The sequence below is a fragment of the Solanum verrucosum genome, unplaced genomic scaffold, assembly GCF_900185275.1.
Source record: "Solanum verrucosum unplaced genomic scaffold, falcon-dt-bn FXZP01000032.1, whole genome shotgun sequence".
Lineage (NCBI taxonomy): Eukaryota > Viridiplantae > Streptophyta > Magnoliopsida > Solanales > Solanaceae > Solanum > Solanum verrucosum.
In genome coordinates, this window is record NW_026020569.1 from 1,955,291 (window position 1) to 1,981,444 (window position 26,154).

Here is a 26,154-nt window from a genome sequence, read left to right on the forward strand (position 1 = left end):
TTCTAAAAAAAATAAAATCACATCGAAGTGTCATTTCTCAAAAATTAGCCCTACAACTCATGATTTGAATTTAATCAAGTATCAACCTGGGTACCCCAAATATCGAATGAACGGTAAATGCTTTAGATTTACTTTTTCCTAGGATTATGGAAATATATTGAAAACTACATAGAATTTGTCTTTGCAAACAAAATCATCAAATGTGTTTCTCATTAATTTCCTTTTCCTTTTGAGCTAACATTAGAAGAGTTGAAAACCGTTGCAGAGCCCAAATTTTCAGTCTGCAAACAAAACATGGGCTGAATAACCATCTGCAGTACTATTGGGCGCTTTTTATCAAGTGGGCTAATTGTTAGGTCCAGTACGTTAATAGCTACTTGGAGCATCACTGTTTAAAAAATAGTTAAAAATCATAAAGTATTTGATATTTAGCCATCTCAGTATCAACTGTAAATTTATAGGACTGAATCGAAAATTCTTGTTCTATATTTCGAAACTTCAAACATATCTGAAATTTGGAACTATCAAACCTAACTTCATATCCAAATACCTGAAGTAGTCACCAATTTAATACTCATAGAAAAAGACAACTTCACACTCCAAATATGATAACTTGACTAACTACTAAATAGAAAAATATTATTTCAAATAAAAACATAAAAGAGGCGTAGTTTTTTCACAATCCATAGAGGAATGTCTACAATCTTCCAAATAAAAATTTAAAACAAATGAGTATACATTTCACATTAAACCAACGTTCATGAATAAAAGCAACTTGTGAATCAAACAAGTATAGGGACAATTTTGCACATTTCGCAAACCACAAGGGTAAGTTTAAATATTTTGTTTATCTTTTATTTTTTGCGACTTTGTTAGCAATACTAGCAAATGTGTGTCAGTTCTATAACAATGAGAGTATATTTGACCCCAATGCTAAGCATAAAGCAAAAACAAACCATTTCTCAAATTACAAAACCAATTTTGAATCTTTTCCCTGAAATCTTTATATCAATTATTTAGTCGATTTGATTTGATTTTTCAATTAGAACACCCCTACCTGCTTTAATGGTAAAGCCTACAAAATGAGTTGCTGGTCATGTTCAATTGTAATTAAATAAAACCACATGGAAGAGTTAAATGAGCTATAGGACTAGCAAAAATGTCTTTGTCCAATGTAGCACATGACTGTGTTTCCTATTATATGATGTGTTATTGACTCTTGTCCATTTCTTGGCTGAGTAAGTGTATGGTCCTACCCCATGTGACTACATAATCCTAAATTGTCAAATCATTTATTACTTGGACTCTCTTCATTTAGAAAAAACAGAAAAGCAACAAACTATTGAGACATAGACTCCATATTTAGCAGGGGCCATACATGACAACGGAGTTAAACGGATCATTTTTCTTATCAGTATCGATCTGTATTATTTGTGTCATTGTATCTAGTACTTGTCTCATTTTATGTGATGGTATTTGATGGTTGAAGAAGCAATAAGATCACTTTGACGGAATTTTTTTTACTATGTTAATAGTATGCATAAATCTAGTTATCTGTAAGTTACCTTTATATTAATGACGACAATAATCATAATTACGTACAAAGTTGACTTGGGCAGTTCCACCAAATAAAATCCTACTAGTTGAAAATTGGAGAGGGCACTTTGCATGTGAGCATTAAAGGCCAAGAGATGCAAATTTCCAAAGCAAATTCTACCCACATACATTGCTAAAGTCTGATAGCAACGCCTGAGTGTATCATGTGAAGTTAGTAAGCAAATTGAAACTTTTCTACAATTGTGAATAATATGGGAGACTCCAGCATGTCACAGGGTGTATATCAAATCGGACTCTCATAATTCTGCTTTATAATAATATATGTATATACTACCTTCTTATTCAGATAGTACCCATAAATATCCTCCCCTAAAAATTGTTACATTTTAGCTCTAGCCTATGGGATGGAGTACTGTTTTCTCCATTCACTTTTAGTTGTCCACAGACCAGAATATCTTTTACACCTCTCATAGTGAGTAATTTTAAGGATAAAAATGCTAAAGTGAATTTATTTTTATAGTATAGCAGACAAGATAGTGAGTGTAATATTGTATGTAGAAGATATGGCTGGCTTTGATGTTTTCTAGATATGTTCGTTGACTTTGATTTAGGTCAAAGAGATTGTTGTTGCCTTTGTATTGTAGGAAACATCCAATTCGTCCAAGCTACGTGTATCCTCGATTTCATGCAGATTATACTCACATAGACAAAATCGAGATGAATTTAAATTTTGTCCATTACTATTTATACTCATTACTCTCCATTTTATGTTACTTGTATCCTGATTTTTAAAAAATTATTAAGAATATAATTTTATCAATGATGTTTTGGAATTCTAAATTTGATTATTAATGATTTATATTGTTATTTAATACTAAAAATAATAAAACTTTCTTAATTTGCTAAAATATATCAGTAAAGTGAAACATTTATTTTTTGGTGTAGTGATCAAGTATTGTATAAGATATTTTATGCCGTAACTCCTTATATTAAGTCGAATATACTTGCTGAAAATAGACAGAAAACTTAATATAACAAGATAAATTGCATTAATAATATAAAAATTCTCTGTAAGACTTAATTCCAGTACACGTCAGAGAATAAATAGCTTTCATAATCAAGCAAAGCACAAAATTCTTCTAGCTAATTTTTTGCTTTGCTTAATTATGAAAGTTAAAATATACACTAATGTTAAAAAGCATTGTGTACCAGACAAAAAATAAGAATGAGGATGACATCCATCCCTAGTTAAAATGCTACTACTAGTAACTAATTGGGAATTTGGGAGTAAGAAAAACAAAAGATAATGGAACACACCCCAAATAGAAAAGCAAAAACAAATCCTTCTAAATTAATAAATCGTCATTTTCATCAAACAGCCAACTCTCCAGCATTACTGACAATTGAATTTCATCATCTATTTCTCTTTTGCTTTCACCATGAAACTTACCAGCAGCTTCAGGTGTCGTAGCTTGAGAAAATTGATCTGAATTCGACGGTTCAAATGAAGACGAATATTCAGTCATGGCATTATTATTAGTATTACAAGAATATTGAGTACTTGACGAAGCCTTTGATTGCTCGGAATTATATGTGGAATCGCTTCTGGTCCATTGTTTGAGTAATTTGGCTATGTTTTCAGCATTTGATGCGTAAGTAGTAGTAGACATTTTTGCTTCTTGTTTGATGTATGGGTAACATCCAATATCAGTAATTGTATAGTCAGGAACTGGGCTTGATTTATCGAGTGACAGTGCATTTTGTAAAGCTTGTTTGGCTGTGTTAATATCAGCTTGAAGTGTCCTTTCCCATTGGCCTCTGGAAGTTGAATTATATGTTGATAAACAATGTCCATCATTTGAGTATAAATCACTTGTTTCAAGCTTCTTCAGTTTCTTCTTTAAATGAGTATTCCAGTAATTTTTAATGTCGTTATCTGTTCTCTCTGGGAGATATGAAGCTATGGCTGCCCATCTGTTAAAAGAATACAGAAAATCAGTAACAGCTAGGGGAAAAACAGACTACTACTAGTGGTACTGTATTATTTAGGAAATAATTACTCTTAAAAAATTTCCATAATGAAAAATTAATACATCAAGTGACCATCCAGATCTACATATAGTAATTTAATGTCATGACATGTTTAAGACCGTAAATGGAATAAAGTTACCTTTAGTATATACCAGAAATTGGTATTTCTATTTTAAAACTCTAACTCATTTTTTTGTCAAATACCGTCATATGAAATGAAACAAAGAAAGAGGATCAAGATAGTAATGAAAGGAACATACTTGTTGCCTAAAAGAGCCTGAAGCTGGATAATCATCTTCTCATCTTGATCAGAGAAGCTACCTCTCTTGATTCCTGGTCTGAGATAGTTAGTCCACCTTAGCCTGCAGCTCTTGCTACATCTACGCAACCCTGCACATTAAAACAAACACTTATTACACTTTGAAATATCTGACATAGACAGACGATGAATCTAGCAAAAAAGAAATGAACCTGTATGAGTGGGAACAGTCCTCCAATTCCCTGGACCGTGTTCTTGAACAAAAGAGACTAGCATAATATCTTCTTCAGGAGTCCATGGTCCTTTCTTCACCCCTGTTTTATCACAACAAGGTGGTCTACCCATCTCTGTTTCTTGGTGCAACTCTCTTCGTAGGTATATTTTACTTCTCTTCTTGGAAAAAGCAGAGACAAAGGTCTAAGGGGCTAAGGTTGTTTGATCTGGGATATATAGAAAGAATTGAAGAAGACTTGCCAATTCAGTGAGAGAGAGAATACGCTGACCCCTAATTTAATGCTCCCTCTCTCCGCCTTTCGAGAGTCAAACTTTTTATTTTTGATCATAAATTCACACTACTATAAGTCACAAAAATGGATAATTTAAAAGACATAGTAAAAAGATTGGGATCAAAAGAAAAACTTGTTGGACTCTTGAAATTCGAAAAATGTCACATAAATTGGAGTAGTGCATAGGAGGGGCTGAGGGGTAGTGAAAGAGTCAAAAGGTGACAGCAAGAGCATTTACTCCTCCCATGGGAGCCTCAGCCTAAAGTCAGCTGCCCTGTTTCTCTCTCTGCTTCCTCGAAACCGCGTGGGCATTCAATGTTCACCCTATCATTATTTCTTGCCATTAACAATCCTAATTAAGGCTCTCTGTATACTTTTTACTGCTTCATCAAATAAAGCAAAGTGCAGTAACACTTATCAAAAGCTTCGATTCATCGTAGTTTGAATAAGTCTAACCTACTCTGTACCAAGATATATAGTTGTTTCCCACTTTTCTTCACTGTGTTCTTCTGTGCCATGAACATGGAAATAATAAACTTTCAGTGTAGCTACAGAGTGATGAAATGAGTGTGTGTTTTATTTTGTGTTTAGGTAACACCAGCATCCTGCTTATAGCGAGGTCCAAGTGATGGAATTGGGATGTTAACAAATCACAACTAGGGTCATGGTTGAACATGACATGATTTGATAAATTTAGTTAAGAAATAAAGTTGCGATCTTACTTTTGCATAAAGTTTTGGACCAACAGTAAAATTATTTCTATGTGATTTATAGATCACATTTCAAGCTAGTAATGCCTGCAATAGGACAAACTGCCTATATTCTTGAGATCTAGTACTCTCTCATATCCATTTTATATGACTGGATATTATTAAACTTGCTTAATTTTCTAACTTTTAAAAATAAAATTTATATAAGTAGAATGTACTTACTACTATAAGTAATGAGTAAGAATTAGTACAAAGATATTTAAATGAATCACGAACAGTGCCACACAGAAAAGAGGGAGTAGCAGTGTACATGGCACATGCATGTAATAAGTCACTTCATATCTAATGCATGAAAATGACATAATAGAGGAAAAAGGGACAATGGCATTCATATGCGTATTAATCAGCCGGACGGGCCTCCAATCGACGATCAAAGCAGACGGTGAGTGCCTTTTTAAATTTATTAATGGAAGGCTACCCACTATTAACACTAGCATTCATTCACAAGCCAAAAAATATCAACCGGACTTCCGGGTCCGGGTTGGGCTTGTGATTTGTGAATGACGTCCTGTCATTAGCATATAAGCCCTACGAATTGAGTGTCAGCACCTAAGAAGATAGCCGACCTCTTTCGAAACACTTTTTTTTTCAAAATTCATAAAAAGAGTTGGTTATAGGTGTTGCTTTTCCCTACCGATGATGTGCCAAGAAGTGCATTATTGGAACTGGGTTGGAACTTAAGACCATAAGGTCTAAATTTTTTGAAGAATAATTAAACCAATTTATTTTGATTTTGATAATTATTTAATTCATATGTAATGAAATTTTTAATCATAAAGTTATAAGAATAAATTTTACAGATAGCTAAATTAGGTGTGTTACATTGCTAGTTACATTCATGTAGGGGAGCTAATAAAGAATTGTAGAGAGCATTATAAAGTTTATTGTGTTTATGAATAAAATGGGAAACTAAAGTACAGACTGTCTTATACACTCTAATAATATATGTTCTTGCTAGTTGTGTGTATATTTTGTAAACTAGATGAGGGGATGAAATTTGGCTTAAAAAACTCCTAAAATATTTTCCTTCGGTTGGTGTTGGAGATAGTCCTTGTCATGGATTTAGAAACATAGCATGGTCAGGGCTATCGAGCTAAAATCTAAATCATATAGAAAATTTCTTAGTGATAGCCGATAGGTCATCCATTACGTCAAACCACTGCAAACTTCTTTGCATTAAATTTCTTATGAAAAGAAATAGAGGTATGTCTTTTGACCAAAGTAAGCCATTATTTAAATCAATTCATTAAAATTATATGTTTTTTTGAAAATTTACAGAACTAGTATAAACGTATTCCTCAGTAACGTTTTAGGCTATATTTTATTAAAAAAATTCTGACGCATAAAATATATGGGCTGACGATGTTAAATAAAGAAATGTTATTGGTGGTAACGTTTTAAGCATAAAACGTTACTGCCAAATATGTTTTATGATTCATTACTCGGAGGCACGATTTACAGCTAAAACGTTACTCACAGTGACGTTTCTTTAAAATTCAGACAGTTGCTTAGTACATTTTTTGTTAATGTATCAGTTACTTTTTAACTGTTCACGGATTTTAATTGTGTTAGTTGAAAGGATCTAATAATTCTAAAAAGTGGAGAAATTAAAATATTCACATATAAAAGAATTTTTGAATTCTTCCAAGTGTAGAAAAAATTTACGTGTTCAAGAAATAATTTATAGAAATATTTTACTGTCAGTCATGCGATTTTTCGATCGCTGTCTCACCCACAATTTCCATATATATATATCCAACATTTGTTTTCAAGTAAGTTACTTCAAGATTTTCTAAATATCAGCTCTCTCTATCTATTAAATTTAATTTTTTTTAGTGATGTCTTCAATTTGAGGTAAATTTTAATTTAATTTATTTTAAAATTTTGAGAATTAATTATTAATTATTATTGTTTTGTAAAAATATTTTTCTTTAAATAGTCATATTAACATTAACAATTTTTTGATTTTTTTAGAGAAAAATAAATTTCATCACTTTAGATTCTAATTATTAGGATTCTCGATGGTTTTCGATATTCATTTGCCTATTGGTTCTTTACTCTCCTATTCTCTACATGTATAATGTTGGTTTTCTAACTCGAGAGTAATTTTCTCTCGCTAGGGTATTAATTTGAGGTGGTAATTTATCACTATAATTTATCGAACACTTGGCGGAAAATTGAAAGAAAAATCATCACTTTTATTTATTTGTTTTATCCTTTTTTGTTCACTTGATTTTCACAAGAAAAATCCAATAGAGCATGGTTATGCTCAAAAACATAGCTTATTCAAAAGGGACAAGAACGGAAAAAATAATCGTCGTGCATTGTTGGTATCTTGGATTGAAGTTAGCTTACAACAACTAATTGAATGGATACTAACACAACTAAACTTCGTAAACAGTTAAAAAGTAACCGACACATTAACAAGAAACGTACTAAAAAAAACTAAAAGTCTATGTCTGAATTTTAAAGAAAATGTTACTACGAGTAACGTTTTAGCTATAAAACGTGCCTCCGAGTAACGAATCATAAAACATATTTGACAGTAACGTTTTATGCTTAAAACGTTACCACCAATAACGTTTCTTTATTTGACGCCGTCAGCCCATATATTTTATGCATCACATTTTTTTTAATAAAATATAGCCTAAAACGTTACTCAGGAATACGTTTATACTAATTTTGTAAATTTTCAAAAAAAACATATTATTTTAGTAAATTGATTTAAATAATGGCTTACTTTGGTCAAAAATTCACTATGTGACAAACATGCAACCTGCAGTGTTTGCGATCTTTTTCAACTTAAAAAAATACAAGTGTGAGGGCTGAGATCGATTACAAATTTTAAAATTATGGGTTTGAAATTAGTATAATACTGTATGTATTTTAAAATATATGCGTCAGTCAAGTTGTGGGAATTGTGGAGTCAGCAGCAAGCTCAATAAGTAATAAGGTGTAACCCATTGGAGTTGCATCTATCCACCATAGTATGTTCTCCGGATTTTGTTTGATTGTGTACCACCTAATTTAATATGGTATCAGAGGAGCAGGGCCCATCTCATTTAATGTTGGGGTCCCAAAAATCAAAATTGTCCAAGCACTAAATGCTAAGCACTGCGCGAGGTGGGTGTTAAAGAATGACAAAAGTTTCACATTGGTGGTTAATGAGATGGATGGACTCCTCATAAGGCTTGGGTAATCCTCCTCTCTTGAGCTTTGAGTGTGAGTTAGGCCCAAGACCAAATTTAACATATTGATATGATGCGTTATGGTTATCTTCTCGATTCCAGCAACCAGCAAGTATCTTGCGAGTTATTTCCTATACGGTCATTCAAGTATTGAGAAAATCCAACTAAAGTAACTTTTGAATTTTTCTTTCCTATAAGATCAATAATACTTGAATGACATATAATTGGGAATTAACTCCTGCTCGTTATGCTGTATGTGAATATAATTAGTGGAAGTGGACTATTATTCGAATGGGTTTCGCTCATTTTTCAAGGAAATTTGTTAGAGGGCTTTTTCATTCTTCAACTTGGACATGAGAAAATGAGGAATTTAAGTGGGTTCACATTAGTGGAGCATTCTCAATAGGCCCCTTAACTATCTACAAATTAAAGTTTTTGTTCTACTTCATCTCCACGAGCCTGTTATATTTGGCCCAAGTGCAAAAATATCACTTTTTTGGAGTTGCTATTTTGATTGTACTCGATATTGGTGAAACCCCTTTTTTTGCTAACACATCCAATTTGGAACCACTTTAGATATATCAGATTGAAGTTTGGAAATTCACGTGTGAAGTTTGATAAATTTGAAATTTTTTTTTTGTTTGAAGTGTGTCTTGTTAAAGATGAACATCAAACATTTTTACCTAAACTTTAACATAATTTTGCCAAATTAAGGCCAACTTCAAATACTTTTGAATGAAGTTATTGACTTGGTAAGGTCAAACTTCAGGCATTTCTTTTTACTGAAGTTGTGGCATTGGTAAGGCCTACTTCATACATTTTTTCGACTGAAGTTACGAACCTGATCTAATTTCAAACATTTTGGCATGAAATTAAGGTGAATAATTTTTTGCTTGTGCAGCTAAATTAATTAACCAATAACAAAAAGAATGTAGCCGGTAGAATTTTGTAAGTGTAATATGAAAAAGATAGGATATATGCCTATTTTCACTTAAAAGAGACTTTCAAAAATGTCAAAAAAAATAAATTAACCATATATATGAAATTAGTACACCTACAATGAGACGGAATGAATTATTTTTTTTTAGTAGATTTTTCACACTAAACAAGATGGGACTACAAATCCCATCTTTTTAACACCACGGCCACGAGAAAAGTTGGTGGTGTTAGTAATATGTATTATTTTGATATGGCACCTTCAATTTGAACCACACTTAGAGCATCATATATCGTCTTATTAGGAGCCTTATCTTCTCATCTCTACATATGCAATCACGTCATAACCCAATATTTCAATTCGAAGTTGTACATATAAGCTATATTGAGTTGTGGTCTTTCGAAAATATCAATAGAATATAATTATTAAATATATTTATTTGCAACAAAACAAATATTAAAGTAATGAAAATAAATCAACCACAAGCAAAATATGAAGAAATAAGAATATTTTATTGATAAATTAATATGAGCACAATCTTGTTTCTCCCTTAATTCTTCTCTCATAAAATTTATTCATGATGAAGGTCATCTGGAATGATTTGAATTTGATCTATTTACGAATATTTCATGATTTACGGGATATTCGAGATTCTAAATGTCTTATTAAGGGAACATAATAACATTTATATAGGCATAAGTTAGGATTTAGGGTTAGAATAACCTCCAAGAATTCAATGTCTACAATATTGTTATTGTTATAAGTCTACTTGATACTCATTATTATATATAAATTTCGAAGTTACTTAATTAGTTTTGCCAAGTAAATATCACATAAAGCTACTTAACTATTTTTCTATAACAGAAAAAATCTCTGTCTTTGCCTAATTATCACAACAAGTCAATAAACAATTTGTGTAATAAAAAATTCATTCAACTTCTTTTTTGTTTCATTTTAGTGACTTTCTTGATACTTGGCCAAAGTTGAATTTTTTCTCTATTACCAACAATTAGTCTAGCGAGTTTCTTGATACTCATGGTGAAGGAAATAAGAGTTCCCAAAGAAATAATATATGCACAAGTGAATAACTCAACAATAGTAATATAGAAGAAGTTTATTAAATTAGAAGAAGTAGAAAACTTTATTCAATAACTCAAAAATACTAAAAGAGAACATATATCAAAAGTAAGCTGTTGAAATTTAGAACAACGTTCAAACTAAAGTTCAACGTTTTTTCTTGCCAATTATGCTAAACTCCGACTCCATTTCTTTTGGATTGCATGAACGGATTTCTTCAAAATGGTCCGAAATTCTTCTAGGTTTCAATACAAGTACCAAGAGTGAGATTTAAAACTTTAACAGTCATGAAATATAACTGTTAGTATCCCCTTATCATAACATTCGTTTTCTCAATCTTCAAAACCTTGTACTTAAAAACATTGTGCTCTTTCTCATTGTGTTCTTGAATGGCACGGTTAACCAATTTCATCATTATCCCAAAGTCAGCGTCCTCCTTGACATTTAAAATTGGTTCTATTAGAACTTCCCCACCGAGATAATCATAAAAATCAAAACCATAGGATTTACGAATTTGTTGACCGTATCTCTTTCGAATTTGATCGACAAGAGGACGGTGCTCCTTTAAAGTACCAATTCAATAGCATAGCCCTCGAAAATGTTGTCGCTATCATTCTCCGTCATTGTTTTATTCAATGACTCAAAAATTCTGTTATTTCACTATTAGAAAATATGTGAAAAAAACTTTGTATCTCACTATTAGAAAATATGTCAAAAAGAAACTATATTTATAATAGTAAGAAATCAAATTAAATAAGTACTAGAATATCTATTCCAGTATAAACTAGGATAACTAAACTCTAGCTAGATTCCAAATAAATACCAAATAATCAATCCTAAACAACTTAATTAGTATTATTACAACTTTGAAATAGTATTCCAACATAAAAATTTGAATTTTTTTTGTTATAAAAAACAATTTAATATTCATTATATAACTAAACAAAAATTGAGTGATCCCATCTATGCTTAAAGAGAATACTTTCATCTCTTTACTCTTTTCTACGATCACAAATTAAAATTTTGTTAGTTGGAAGTTTTTGCCCTCTAAGTAGTATAAGAAAGTATTTATTAGAGATTTATGGTAGTATTCAATATTTTAATGACACTCGCAGAAAAATTACACAAAAAGCTTTCATGTAACTACTTATTAATTCTACTATTAACTTAAAGTAAAATCAAAATAAATCTTTCAGTTTGAAAAAAGGAGTCCGGAGCCAAAAGGGCAAAAAAAAATTGTCAAAAATTTTAAAAGGACACATCAATTTTTTTTAAAACCAAAAGGGTAAAATCACTCCTGACGAAGCGATTTCCCTCTGACAAAATGACTAAAAATCACTGCCCTAGCAGAGATTTTGTCCATAAACTTTTTTTCTTTTTTTTTTATTAAAAATTGCTGCCACAGCAGCGATTTTAAGTTGAATTTTTTTTTCCTTACATCGCTGCAGGGGCAGCGATTTTCATGCCTATTGTTAATGTGCTATTATTTTCATGCCTATTGTTAATTATTAATAATATAAAAATGATAAAAAAGACGGACATTATATTCAATAAAAATGTTGAAGCATGAGGAAAATTGAATTATATATCATAAATAATAATAAAAGAATATTGAATTAAAAAAAAAACTTCAAAAAGGGCAAGATTAAACACATCAAAAAAAAATTCTATTTTTTTTAACTTTATCAAAATTGCTGGAAGTATAGGGATTTTTAAAAAAACTTTTTTTAAAAAAATTCTCAACTATAGCAGCGATTTTGAAGAAATTTTTTTCATTTATTTTAATGAACGACGTCAGCTTTTGTCAGAAGAAAATTGCTTCACGGAGCGATTTTTTCCCTTTTAGTTAATTTTTTTGATGTGCCGTTCTAATTTTTTGAAAGGAAAAAAAAATTACCCGTTTAACTTCTAACTCTTGAAAAAAGCAAGTGAAAACATAATTGGTGGCCCCTGTTATATAGCAAAAGCCATGAATTTCGGCCCAAAAGCAAAACTAATTAGCGTGTGAAATTATTTACTTCTTGAATATGAACATACTAGGGTAGTAACAGGGATTATTTACCTTATTTATAAGCAAAAAGTGCTGAAAAGAAATTTAAAAAGGCATGACCCTTTTAATTTACCATTTTCTACCTAAGGGATGAGACAAACATATAAACACGTTTAAGCTTATCTATGCTTTTGGTAAACACTCAAAACACACAAGTCAAAATCAGCAAAAAATCTTTTTTTTTTTTGAGATACTTTGCCAAAACAAGACCCTTAACTTCCTCTTTACTCCATATTAGTCGTTCATTATCTTATTTGTGAGAGATAAAAAAAATATTTTTAAATAAGTCTTGCGGCGGCAAGTAAAAAATATTTTTCATATGTATATATTTAACATAAAACAAAAAAAATTGGAAGCGGAAGGCTAGATGGAGTGGGTAGAATTAATTTTTTTTTAAAAAAATAAAATAATATCTAAATTAGTATTTGAGGGGGAGATGAAACTAAAAAAATGTAAATACTTTTATAAAAAAAAATTAAACAAAAAGGGGGGGAGGGAGTGTAGGGCGAGAGGAAGTGATGGTGGGTAAGAAACATATTTTACATTTTATTTTATAAAAAAAAAAATATTTTTTGGGATAATAATATTTTAATCTTTAATTTTTACTAATGCTAGTAATTTATTTAATTTTCGTGAAGGTGAAATGTTTTGTCCATGTGGACTGTAATGTGACAATTTTTTAAAATAAAAGAGAGAGTATTACACACACCATGGTGAGAATATTATAATAGAGAGATGAGTGTTTCTCAAACTAATAAGTGATAGTTTAGATATGAAAAAAATAAATAGTTTAGATGTGTTTTTGACATTTATCTTTTTATTAATAATGATCATCATCACTATATTTACTAATCACATCAACAATTTAGTATCAATTTCAACACTTGTATTCAAACACGTAATCATTTATTTATAATATTAATTTGGGCACTTACAAAATATTTTTTCTATTTGTGAAAATCTTCCTAACCTCTTCATTGTCACAATCTGAAGTGATGTGTTCATTCATAATTAGAGTGTGTGTATCCACTTATATACTATCTAAGAACGTTTTCATAAATTGAGGTTAATTAGTAACTAATCACGTGGCCATAATTAATAAGAAAAAGTTCAGCCTAGTAGATCTGTGTCTAAGATTGAGATCTTAAAAAGGAAAGACATATCAAGTGGAAATCTCTTACATAATCATAATACTTATCTTAAGCCAAATGAATATGATGAGCCATATCAGATCTAATACACTTAGTGATGTTAATCATTTTTTCATGTGATCGATAAAATGTAGAAGATGCTAAATGTCCATAACATTTGGTCAGAATTTGGCTAGAAAATTTAAAAGTCTATAATATCTTTTTTATTTTAAAATAAACTGATTTTTTTTTTAATTAAAAGGTATTAAAGTTAAAAGGGTAAAAATGTTCAAAAAGATAAAATAAAATAGTTTTTACCATTCTGGCTAAATTTTCTGGCCAAAAAGATTTTTCCAATGTTAGAATTATAAAAGATATAGAAAAGTAGCTATATATATATCACACTCGAAACACTATTAGCATAAATGTGAAAATAATTGCAATTAAGCTAAAAAGGGCTCATAAAGGCAGCAAAAAGTTCTGAATGAATTGAAACTAATAATTGAAAATGAGAAAAGTAATCAAGATGTAAGTGGCTAAACAAAAACTAATGGTAATGGAGATGTAGAAGATAAACAAGATAATGAAAATCAGAAAGTGTAAACTGTGATGATTGTTACTCCCAGTGGTCTGTTTTTACTTTGTTTAGTACTGATATTACATAATCCAAAATAATAAATAAAATAACAAATTTATTATTGTATATCACTTTGAATATAATAAATTAAGTACTCTGGAAAATCTTTTGGAAAATACTCCCGCTATTCCATATTAATCAAACTTATGAGGCAATGCATACTTATTAAGAAAATTATTCAAAAACATAATGCAAATCATATTTTTCACTATTGTCGTGAAATCAGAAATATAACTTTGTAACTTGTAAGTAATGAAATTTATCTCCTAGAAAATATCACTTTATTAAAGGAGAGGATAAATATGAAAAAAAATTCTAAAGTAATATTTATCTTGAACTTTGAACTATTCAATTATTTTGAATAATAAAAAAATTCCAAAAAATTCAATTAGTATAGAATAGAGGAAATATGTTTTCATTTTTCAAACTGGAAAAATACTCGGTCTGCTCCATTTTATTTGGTCAAGTTGACTTGACATAACTATCTATTTAAATTATTAAGAAAGCAACTTCCATTCGTGCTTTGAAAAGTATATTGAAAGGCTTACCGATTTTTCTACCATTAGCCATTAAAAACGCTTTTATTAGAGACATTTACTAAATAATCTTATTAATAATGTCTTGGGAGTTGGATTCTAAATTTGACTATTGTTACTTTATTTAATTATTTAATATTAAGTGCAGCATGAGAAAAAATAATAAAATTCTCTTAATTTACTATAATAGTTAATAGATGGAAAGTGCTAAATGGCCAGAAAATTTGGCCAGAAAATTTAAAAACTATAATATTTTTTTATTTTAAAATAAATTGATCTTTTTTCCTATTTTTTAATTAAAATGAATTAAAATTAAAAGGGTAAAAATATTTAAAAAGATAAAAATAACATAGATAAATATCATTCTGGCGAAATTTTCTAACCAAAAAGATTTTTCTTTTTAATATAATAAACTGAAAAATAAGTTTGATTTCTTTAATATGCATATTTATTACTCTATTATTATGATCGCGTGGAGTAGCAATATAACGACATACTCCCTTTGTTCCTAATTACTTGTTCACTTTTAAATTAAGTGAGGGTATAATAGGTAGAATTATTTTGTCCTTTCTTGATTTGTCAAAATGGACAAGTAATTAGGGACAACTATAAAAGGAAAAGGAAAAATCTTTTTGGCCAGAAAATTTGGCCAGAATTTGGCCAGAATGATAGTTTTTCTATGTTATTTTAACTTTTTAAATATTTCTACCCTTTTAACTTAAATACATTTAAACTAAAAAATGGAAAAAAAGATCAGTTTGTTTTAAAATAAAAAAAATATTATAGTTTTTAAAATTTTTTGGCCATTTAGCACTTTCCAAAAAAAACAATAGACAAGTAATTAGAGAGAGAAGGAGTAGCAATTTGTATCACTATGTTGATAATTTCCACATATTTGTTCCATGAGAATGTGGTTCCCAAGCACTATGTTTTCTCGTCAACCTTATAGTCAAAAGCATCATAAAATTAAGCCGACATATAGTTAATATGTCACATTTTATGAACTCACGAATAAGTTCAAAAAATATTTCCAGAAAAAAGAAGTCATTAAAGAACTATGACTACAAAGATTTACCCCTTTTCGCACTTTTCTCTCATACTAAAATGTTTAATTTAACTAGTATTTCAAATTCTTATTGTTTCCCCCATTTGCATTAGAATTGCAATTTATAGGTTATTTATATTCAATTTAATTCGTAAAATTTGTCGATCCAACTGAATTAAAACAGGACGTATATAATATTTCACAGGAATTGAAATCGAAGAAGCAATCTTTTCAAATTTATGAGCTTGGTCAATTTAGCTATGATGCATTGATAGATTGTTAAGTAGTCAAGTAGGTAACAAAATTTATTGGTATTTATTTTTTTGGTTATTAGTAAGGGATTGATTATTCATTTATTGGTAGGGGATAGATAACTCATTTATTTTGTGTAATTATTATTAGATTACGCGGATGCCAAAGCCACCTAAGAAAATTAAATTTCATTCATAATTTAGTACCGTTAGTTTTACCATTATAATCAACGCGTAAGCAAAAGCAGAGAAATTTCCTTTATAGCACAATTACACCAGCAGACACGCTTATTGCTCAATTCCAAAATATGTCCATTCAGTTTACTTTTTTTGGTTCAATTGGGACATCACAAAAATAATTTGACAAAGTCCATTGCATATGTAAAAACTAGAACTTAAATAATGCACGTACGTATTGCACGTGCAAACACAAGACGTACTTAGGAAGATGATGGTTGAATTTTACACCTTTTATGTAATGAAATGAATTGAACTTAAATAGAATAAGCCTATTCATGTAATTCGCCTTAAATTATGTACTTTTTTTATTTATGGAAACATCATTTTGGCCATAATTTGACTATAATGACCCAAATACATATTCACACTATAAATTGATTTTCTTTTTGATAATTATATCTTTCTTTGTCAAATTTATATTTTTTTAATTTATTTATTAATTATGTTTCAATAAAAGAGAAAGCTTTCCAATACATGGGAAATTGACTAATTTTCATATTATTTTTTTTAACTTCCATACACATGGTTTTTAATTTAGAAATGTTTTAAAATGACCAAAAGCCAATACGTATGTAGTTATTTTTTCCTTTTCTAAGTAATTAAAAATTTGTAAAGAATACCAAATTTAATGCAAACTTATTAAGAAAAAAAAAGGACATAATTTAACCATACTTTCCACTATTGTCCTTAAATATCAAACTTCATTTAAGGAAAAGGTAGTATTATATTGGGATCGATTATGTATTTACTACTCCCTTCCCTAATTACTTGTCCACTTTTCTTTTTTTAGATGCCCCTAATTACTTGTCCATTTTGACAAATCAACAAAAGACAATTTTTTTTACCTATTATACCCTCAATTAATTATTTTGAAAAAGGTAGACTTCTTGAAAATCTTAAATTTTTAATGCCTCTACTTCATAATTAATAGGGGTAAAATGGTAAATTCACTATATCAATAATTGTTTTCTTAATAAGTGTGTCAATTCAAAAGTGAATAAGTAATTAGGAACAGAGGAGTATTACTTAATAAATTGCCACTTACTTGAAGCTTTTTTAGGAAAAGTAATAGTATTATTTTGCCACATATTTAAAAACTATTTTAACCAAAAAACACTTAAAATAAGTTAATTCAACTGAGCTATTAACACAAATATTCTCAAAGTACAACCCATAATAAAATTAAAATAATTTGCATACTTTTTAACAACATTTTTCTATTGAATAAAATAAATGAAATTTGCAGCCGACTGCAACTTCATAAAAGAAAGAAATGTAAATTCCGTTTTAACCCCAATTTACCCCTATATATATATTTGTTTATTTACCCCCAAACCCCACGCCCACTCTCCAATATTTTCGTCTGCAAAGAATAAGCAGGAAGAACAGGACTTGTCCAACTGATAATTTCCGATTCTGTAGACGAATTTTTATATAACAAACTCAATTCTTCTCTCTCTACTTTTTTTTTTTAATTAATAAACCAGAATTAGGCCAAGATGGTGACTGGTAGCTCTCATAAATCTGTGAAATTCTCCAGTTAGGTCATGTTTCAATTTCTCGACCCACACTAAAAAAATTCAACCTTTGTATTTGTTTACAGGTGCTGTGTCGATTTCTTGCTCTGCAAAATTCAAAATTGGCATGAGTTTTCCTTCAGATTTCCTCTCTTTCTTTCCTTCAAACTGAATTTTTCACCACTGGGTGTTAAAATCCATGGCAGATTCAGAAACTCTTTCTTTCTCCCAACCCTCTTGGTTTCTCTGAATATGGATTTCTATTATCGCTTATTCTTTCAAAATCTGTTCTTGTTTCTTGCTATCCTATTCATCTCTGTTTTCTTCTATTTGGTTCCTCTGTTCACTTTCATCCCTACATTGTTCCTCAGGTATCAAATTTCATTCTTTTCAGTAATTTTTATGTTGTTTGTGATTATATCATCACTAATTTTTGTCTAATTTTCACTTTGTAGATTAAGAAGGGGTCACGCTACTTTAAACGACAATTCGGAATTTTTTGAAGTACTGCCTGAAGAAAAACAATTCGACAATGTGAAGGTCGAGCAAGAATTAGAACCAAAGTTTGAAGATTTTGAGAAAGTTGATTCGGACAAGAATGACGATAAGGAGAAAACTGAGTTTTGTTTTAAGTTTAAATTCCCAACCTATGAGGAATTTAGTAAAGACAAGACAGAAACTGGTGAACTTATCGCGTCTGATTTTGTACCAGAAAAGAGTTTTAGCAGTTTAATTCAAGAACCTGAGATTGTGAACCTGAATGCTGAAGAAATTGGTTGTAATATGAAAGATGTGTTTGATTTGGATGAAGAAGACAGGAAAGAAGTACCACATCATAAAATGGAAGGCATTCAGGAGGAAGAGGAGCACACAGGCGCACCTGAACACCACGGTTATCAAAAGGAAATTGAAGGAATGGAATTCCTCAAGGGAGAATCAGATTCTGTGTGCAAACAATTTTTGGGTGATTCAGATTTCCCTGATGAATTTTTGTTTCAATCAGAGAAAGATTCTTCAGGTACTGATTCAGATACTGTATCAGTTGGTTTTGAGCATATGCGTTCGCTTATGAGCAGGTTAGTAAATTCCTACAGTGATGGCTTCTTGTCCGATGAAGATTTTGGTGGTGAATTTGAGCTTGATCCTTTAAATGATATTGATTCAGACTTAAAAAATCCTGATTTGTCTGAAGAAAATCATGAATCTGAGGATTTTGAGGACAGTGATAGTGATATAATGGAAGAGTTGAGGGAATTAGAACAAGAAGACCAGCAAAATGACTCAGAATTTTTATCCCAGAATGATATTCATGAAGATTTGGGCATGGTTAATACTTTAGAATTTGTTACAGAAGATGACAAGTTAATAAATGGTCCACAAGAGTCTGAAAATCCCAAGTCAATAAACACAGCTATTGTTGACACTTCTGGGGATGCAAACAAATTAGAATCCCTGTGGGAACATCAAGAGTTGATTGAACAATTAAAGATGGAAATTAGAAAAGTCAGAGCCACGGGTCTGCCTACTATTTTGGAAGAGTCTGAGTCTCCAACAATGGACGAATTACAACCATGGAAGATTGATGAAATGCTTCATCGTGAAGATTCTATGAGCGAACTTCACAAATTCTACAAGAGTTACAGAGAGAAAATGAGAAAATTCGACATCTTGACATATCAGAAGATGTATGCAATAGGTCAGTTGACAACTCTAAACTACGTAAATTTTTTTCATCAACTGTCAACGTATAAACGTTGGAGTCTTTTTCAATAGTAGGAGCTCCAAGATTAGTGTCCATGGTTATCATCATAATTAGAAATTAAGTTAAAAGACAATAAAGTGGCTAACCTTTAATTATTCAGGACCCACAAGATCTTGTTAGCTTGGGATCCTGAAACTCATAATAACATGAAATTCAATGCATTGGATCCATGATGTAAGTAACAGAATAGGCCCCAGTGAAAAGGTTAACAACCTTTTCTCTTATTTTATGTTGTCGTCCATATGAAAAAAGAAAAGGTTAGATAATGATAACACTCAATACACGTTACACGTTTGTTTCCATTTGAATAAGTCAAAATGTTGTTTTTAATGTTTATTCATATGAACAAGAGGAAGATTACACGACAAGATGTCCGTATTATATAGTAATACTGTACTTGCTAGAAGTATGTTCTTGTTTCTTTCTTATGTAGCTGTCTAAACAGAACACACATGACACAAGTAAAAGAATAGAATAATGTGTATACTGACCTTTTGTGTAAGATCATATCTGGAAAGTTGAACTTTTTAAACTTTCATAATGCATACCTATAAGTTTGTTGGCCAACAACAGACAATTTGCTTAAGATAATCTTGTAGGATTGACTGATTACGTAGCGGATCATAGTTCTCTTCCCTAAATGTTCCACCTACTTGTCTCGCGAAATACTTTCTAATTATTAAATCCTTTTTTGATATTCAGCTGCTCTAATCTCACATGTTTTATAGGTTATCTGCAGAAAGATCCGCTAAAAGATCCACTGCAATTACTGTTCAACCAGAAATCTTCAGGTCCAACACTAAAATCCCTTCTCTCACAAAATATTAGGCTATTCAAACATAAAAGTCATGATATTGACCCAATGGTAAGGTTTATCAAAGAAATGCAGAGTGATTTGGAAGTGGTATACGTTGGCCAGATGTGCCTTTCTTGGGAATTTTTGCACTGGCAATATATGAAGGCTTTAAATTTGTGGGATTCTGACCCACGTGGGATCCGAAAATATAATGAAGTAGCTGGAGAGTTTCAACAGTTTCAGGTGCTCATGCAAAGATTTATCGAAAATGAACCTTTTCAAGGGCCTAGAGTTCAATATTTTATCAAGAGTCGATATGATCTTCGTAATCTTCTTCAAGTTCCTGTTATTAGAGGTTAGTACATTTTTGACTTTTTTTGCTGATTGTCGTAGAGGTAAAATCTAGTGTATTTAAACTCAAAAGTGACGTACAGATGACAGAGTGAAGGACAGAAACAAGGCAAGAACAAAAGAGAAAGCTGTTTTTTCAATTACAAGTGACATGCTAGTGGAGATACTGGAAGAATCTATACGAATATTTTGGCGCTTTGTCAAAGCTGATAAAGATTGTTATAGCGTGATGACGAAAGGTCAAAAGGGAATTCATCCAGAGGTTCAAGAACAAGAGGACATGGAGCTTTTACTGGAGATAAAAAAAAATCTTGAAAAGGTTAGTTTCTTTTTGTAGCAGCTATATCTATTGAACTTTGTGACTATATAATCTAAAGTTTAAGTTGTTGGACAAAGCACATTTTTATTTACTTAATTATGTTATGTCTCAACAATATCTGTTTTCGATATCTAGAATCTACAATGACATGATTGCCTGAACGTTTTTTTACGGAATGCAGAAGGAGAAGAAGCTGCAGGAAGTTTTGAGAAGTGGAAATTGCATATTGAGGAAGTTCAGGAAGAACAGAGAAGAGGATTCAGATCATGTACTCTATTTTTTCTCTCAAGTAGATGTGAAATTAGTGGCTAGGGTCCTCAACATGTCAAGGCTAACCAAAGATCAACTAGTGTGGTGTCACAATAAATTAAGCAGGATTAGTTTTGTACATAGGAAAATACATGTAGAGCCCTCTTTTTTGCTCTTCCCTTGTTAATACTAGTCATTGTTTTTAGTATCAAATCAAGCCAACAAGTTTCCTTTCGTATTGTTGTCATTTTATTTACTCCTAGATTGTTAGTCATTGACAAGTAAATATGAACGAGTGGAAACGTAGACGTAGGTAGTATTACATATCTTTTGGCCGTAAAAGGAGGTGGCTTGTCTATTTATCTTTTATTATAGGAAGTTTCCCCAACTCCAAAGATTGACTTGGGAACTCCTCTTAAGGTAACTTCTGATGAACATGAAGTGACATGTTGGGAAAGTCTGTTTCTTGCACGAAGGAACGTGGATGGATTGAACTAACTGTATCACTTTCTGCAATTTAAAGGTGAAAAAGTAAAGAAAGGGAAAGAACTCCGCATACACATAAATTCCTTCTATTTAAGGACTGAATTGGATTTCTGACAGTAAATCAACCAATTCCTAGAATTTCAGATGCCAATAGATACTTCGTGTAACTAGAAGTAGTACCATTAGTTATGAGGGGTTCTCACGTAATTAAAGTAAAGATGTCCAGCGATTATAGGTATGGTATGGGTAATTTATATACACAAACTTTGGGTAAACTGCAATCGAACATGCACTGAGAAGAAAACGGGCATGTGCTACTTCCAAAACAAACAAAATCGCCCAGTTTTCAAGTGTCTTACGTTTTAGATATGACGTCCCTGCTGAGAGCTTGTTCATTTCTTTCTCTACGTCCAACTTCTTAACAAAACTTCCGAGTTGCAACTGCAAGTGGATTGTCATAAGATCATGAAGCAGCATATAAGATTCAGTAGTTGCTGGTATGAAACCTTTACATCTTAAACAATACAGCAAGTATGTTGCTTAGATGATATCTCAAATTGAAATCATTGAACATTCTGTCACTACTAAAATTCTTTCTACATATCACTGTTCAACATAATACGTAAAACTTGGTTCACTTAATTGGCTATTGGAACCCACACCCCCAAAAAATACTAGCTCATAAGTTTTGAGTTAGTTGCACAAATTAAATACCTTCCCTGTGGAAAAAACCATATGAAATGTGCAAGAACTTGCACCGGAGAGTCTTACAGATAAGCAGAAATACAAAAGATAGATCAGTTCAAATAAAGCCATCATCTCTCTGTTAGTCTGTTTATACCAATGCCACCATCTCCGGACCTTCGAGTCTGTTCCTCTTCTTTTCTTTTCTCCATTTGTATTCCTCTTTAGGCAGGGCTGTATTTGCATTTATTTGATTTATTTCCCCTTGGGAAAGGTCAGAAGGAGGCGAGATCTCCAAACACAGGGCTTGGCTTCTGATAAAGGCACACAAGAGAACAAGTTATGCTGAAAATATTATTACTTAAAAGTTCATTAACATGTTATCTTGAACTTGACATTGCTTATTATACATTATTTTTATTTTTTTGAAACTTACTTATTACACATTATTTTTCTAACCCTAAGGAGAAAATAACGAACACCCAGGGATTCAGGAACCAGAGAAAGCGAGAGAGTGTAACCTTTGGTCATTTGGTGGTGCTCTCCTTCTTTTCTCGCATTTGATCATAAGCATTAAGGAGGTCTGCCCGTTTATTTGCTACTTCCACTAGAGTTTCAAGAGCTGCAAAAGATGAAGCCACCAATTCTATCAGGATGAGGCACAGAAAGATTGCAAAAATAGATACACAGAATTGATGCCAGATTTTCGCAGGTTCTATAGATGGCTAGACACACCAATCCTAGAGTAGTACGGTATAGTTTTGGCACTTTTAGTTCTCGGAGTTTAATTTTACCAGGGATTCTTTGTTACTCCGAGCCACTTTTATTTCTAGTATACCAATGTGAAAAGATACTTTGATCGTTGCTGGAGGGATGAAAGTAATTTACCTGTCTCAAATGACGATTGGGCAGCTCGAAGCTTTGGACAGACCAGCACTCCAAACATGGATAATGACTTGAGTCGCTCTTTTCGAGCCTAGAAAAGAAATAACAGTACCATTAAATTTAATGTACAGAATAGCACTCAATTTAATTCCAGTCTAACCCTGCCAAATTAATAAAAAGAGAGGTAAAGTTTAAACATTGCAGATTTGCACTCCACCTATCCAATTTTGGAAAATAGCATGGAGATAAAAACACGGGGAATTTGATGGACTCTTTCATTAAAGTTGGTGAAGGGTGCTTTGAAATGATGACAGATAACATGCAATGTAAAAGAGAAATAGTTTGTTGAGACGGTGTCACATCAATGATGTAAAGGAAGAAGAAGACACAGAGAGAGATTATTTCTTCACTTCAGTTAATCAGTTCACAGAGCAAAATTGTAAGAAAACTTGGATGAGAAGGGATCATATAACTGAGGAGATAAGTAAGTTGAAAACAAGATTAAAGTTAAAAACCATTTGGTTAACCTTGATCTATGTTCACTTCTAATCACATCATAAAGAACATTTGGTAGCAAAGCTGAAGTGCAAGGTGATTCAATGATTCTGAACAGAATTGTCAAATTATAAATGAATTTATTGGCCATGAAGCATTTATATATGTTGTCACAGCCTGAATAAAGTACTCAAAGGCTATTTCATAACTCTTCATGCATTCTTTCTCTCTCTCTCTCTCTCTCTATATATATATATATATATATATATATATATATATTAAGGGGATGTACTGCATGGCTGGGGAAATTAATTTAATAATGCATGTATAGGTGCCAGAGGCGAGCATCGCTTTATAAAATCATACCACCTGGAAAACACTGCTTGATTAGAAGTTGTTGTGAGAATATAAATTGGCGAGGTCACTTACTTGATCCTCCACCGTGCATGGTGATTCGGTAGCTTCCGGTGCTTCTGACACTTCTTCCTGAACTTCTGCAAAAGTAAAAGAAAAAAAAATTATTTATCAGAGAAGCTCAATTCAGGTAAAGGATTTTTTGATGCATCCTTTATTTACTTATTTGAATACATATCTTATACTATTTTTTACTTTAAGTGTAGAAGAAGCATTCCTTAAGCTGGACTTACATGGCACTAACAAACATCAAGTGCTGAAGGAAAAAGGTTATAGATATTGTCATGCAGTCTGAAACTACAGAAGTTGAGAGAGAAATATTTCCTTGCTTCTACCTCAGTAAGTGTAGCTGAAAATTCAGGTCTATTATCATATTTGAAACAAGGTGTCTTACATTATATTAGCAGCCTAGTATCTTATTCTTCTTAAAACTGCTTTTTAAGAAACGGTGTAAGTGTTAAAAGAGCCAGGAACATGCATCTGTACCAGAATTTGATGAACCATCCTGATTCAGAACCTTTGGGCTATTGGATTTCTTCTGTAACAGCTTATCCTCCTCAAATTTTGCTTCCTCAGAACAGCTTTTTGGACTCTCAGATGATGCCCACTTGCACAAACTGAAATGTGATTCCTCCGATTTAGGCCCAGCTGCATAACAAAATCAGTATACATCACAGCTAGACTTATAAAGAAAATCTAGGATAAAAAATATAATCAAATGCAAGTCCATGAGCCCACTTTATTCATATAATCAATTACATGGAGAATGGAAGAAACGCTGGTCCTAAACATGTAAATGAGGAAAAAGATAAATCGGGCATCGTCTTATAAATGATCCCCTAGATAGAAAATTCCATCATTATAATTTGGGTAATGGATGGTTACATAACCGCATTAGAACTCCCACGAGTCCTACAGATTAAGCATTTTCTAACAGAAAAGGAACTCCATGAATCACAGGCAATATTGTGTGCCGTCTAGTAAAAGGCACACTACCCTCCCCAAACCCCACCGTAGGATTACACAGGGTATGTTGCTGCTATCAACCCAAAGGCTGAAATGCTGCAAAGAGTATGGATTTACCATCCTGATGGTTTAATTGCAATGTAGTGGCAGCAGAATGAGATTTGAGATCAAACAGTGCACTGCTGATACGTGAAGCGCCCATGGAATGCCTAGCACTCGCCAGCTCCAGCCATCCCTGCCATGTAAGCCAAATTCAAGGTCAATACTATAACAACTTGTCGGATCAATAGACGGTACTTGCGCGGATTCGAATATCATCCCCTAGCAATCATCTCAATCAAACTCAAATTTTCATCCACTTGAATAAGCATTATATTTACATATGCATCATTACAAGTTAAACTACATTCTGGATCCACCTCTGTTAATGACTAGGAGAAGATGCTACTCAAAGTTAAATCAGGGATAGTGAGGATTACAGCGGAATCAGTAACTATCTAATGTAATATTCAGATGTTTTTGAGCGAAATCAGAAAAGAGGGATAAAGAAAGAAGTTGAAACCTCGCGAAGTGATGATGACAGAGAATTCATAAAAAGTAGATAGCTGTCCATCGAATCCATCAACTCCAAAACAATTTTATCGGAACTCTGTATTTCTGAGTTTTCTCCACTCACCATGTTGAATCACAATCTGCGTATTATTCTGGAAGAAAGCTATAATCCTTAATTTGATTTTACATATCCTTGATTCAACTTTAGTTTTACCCTCTATAGCGTGCCCCGACCCGATTCTATTAAATCAACCCAACATTTCTAGGTTAAATTGACCAACTTACCCTCTCATGTCAAGGCATTGTCAAACATAGGTCGGTTTGGTTTGATTTTTCATTAAAAAAATCTAAACTAATTATGTCGGTTTATTAAATCTAAATATCAAATCAAACCACGCAAAGCCGGTTTTTTCGGTTTCGTTTTTAGTCAGTTCTTTTGGTTTTTTACAACTTAACGGTGTTTG

At 31.6% G+C, this 26,154-nt stretch overlaps 3 protein-coding genes across 6 annotated transcripts; 1 reads left to right on the forward strand and 2 right to left on the reverse strand.

Moving 5' to 3' along the window:
• Nucleotides 1-2,880: 2,880 nt before the first annotated feature.
• LOC125811185 (transcription factor MYB94-like) lies at nucleotides 2,881-4,310 on the reverse strand. The gene is made up of 3 exons (XM_049490708.1): nucleotides 4,060-4,310; nucleotides 3,849-3,978; nucleotides 2,881-3,531 (listed from the first exon to the last, which is right to left on the reverse strand). Exons 1-3 carry the CDS (start codon nucleotides 4,190-4,192, stop codon nucleotides 2,904-2,906), a joined length of 891 nt encoding a protein of 296 aa, XP_049346665.1. The 5' UTR covers nucleotides 4,193-4,310; the 3' UTR covers nucleotides 2,881-2,903.
• Nucleotides 4,311-17,569: 13,259 nt separating this feature from the next.
• Nucleotides 17,570-21,411, forward strand: LOC125811161 (uncharacterized). Of its 3 annotated transcripts, none has more exons than XM_049490683.1 (6): nucleotides 17,570-18,102; nucleotides 18,187-19,427; nucleotides 20,222-20,284; nucleotides 20,375-20,644; nucleotides 20,724-20,959; nucleotides 21,141-21,411. In XM_049490683.1, exons 1-6 carry the CDS (start codon nucleotides 17,984-17,986, stop codon nucleotides 21,393-21,395), a joined length of 2,184 nt encoding a protein of 727 aa, XP_049346640.1. In that variant the 5' UTR covers nucleotides 17,570-17,983; the 3' UTR covers nucleotides 21,396-21,411. The 3 variants fall into 3 exon arrangements, with proteins under 3 accessions (XP_049346640.1, XP_049346638.1, XP_049346639.1); XM_049490682.1 differs by having other exon boundaries at nucleotides 17,736-17,753; nucleotides 17,818-18,102; nucleotides 20,222-20,644; XM_049490681.1 differs by having other exon boundaries at nucleotides 17,669-18,102; nucleotides 20,222-20,644.
• Nucleotides 21,412-22,899: 1,488 nt separating this feature from the next.
• On the reverse strand, nucleotides 22,900-25,872 carry LOC125811191 (uncharacterized). Of its 2 annotated transcripts, none has more exons than XM_049490718.1 (6): nucleotides 25,701-25,872; nucleotides 25,256-25,373; nucleotides 24,659-24,820; nucleotides 24,188-24,249; nucleotides 23,267-23,354; nucleotides 22,900-23,000 (listed from the first exon to the last, which is right to left on the reverse strand). In XM_049490718.1, exons 1-6 carry the CDS (start codon nucleotides 25,815-25,817, stop codon nucleotides 22,906-22,908), a joined length of 642 nt encoding a protein of 213 aa, XP_049346675.1. In that variant the 5' UTR covers nucleotides 25,818-25,872; the 3' UTR covers nucleotides 22,900-22,905. The 2 variants fall into 2 exon arrangements, with proteins under 2 accessions (XP_049346675.1, XP_049346674.1); XM_049490717.1 differs by having other exon boundaries at nucleotides 24,188-24,252; nucleotides 25,701-25,852.
• Between the last annotated feature and the right edge of the window lie 282 nt (nucleotides 25,873-26,154).

Bases quoted from the DNA above. Each gene is read 5' to 3' on its own strand.
- LOC125811161 (XM_049490681.1), top strand. From the start codon at position 17,984: ATGGATTTCTATTATCGCTTATTCTTTCAAAATCTGTTCTTGTTTCTT. The intron at 19,428-20,221 runs GTCAGTTGACAA...CATGTTTTATAG, and splicing joins TCAGAAGATGTATGCAATAG to GTTATCTGCAGAAAGATCCG. The intron at 20,645-20,723 runs GTTAGTACATTT...AGTGACGTACAG, and splicing joins TCAAGTTCCTGTTATTAGAG to ATGACAGAGTGAAGGACAGA.
- LOC125811185 (XM_049490708.1), bottom strand. From the start codon at position 4,192: ATGGGTAGACCACCTTGTTGTGATAAAACAGGGGTGAAGAAAGGACCA. The intron at 3,979-4,059 runs GTTCATTTCTTT...TTTAATGTGCAG, and splicing joins GACTGTTCCCACTCATACAG to GGTTGCGTAGATGTAGCAAG. The intron at 3,532-3,848 runs GTATGTTCCTTT...TTCTTTTAACAG, and splicing joins CAGGCTCTTTTAGGCAACAA to ATGGGCAGCCATAGCTTCAT.
- LOC125811191 (XM_049490717.1), bottom strand. From the start codon at position 25,817: ATGGTGAGTGGAGAAAACTCAGAAATACAGAGTTCCGATAAAATTGTT. The intron at 25,374-25,700 runs GTTTCAACTTCT...CTTACATGGCAG, and splicing joins TGTCATCATCACTTCGCGAG to GGATGGCTGGAGCTGGCGAG. The intron at 24,253-24,658 runs GTACAGATGCAT...TTACTTTTGCAG, and splicing joins GGATGGTTCATCAAATTCTG to AAGTTCAGGAAGAAGTGTCA.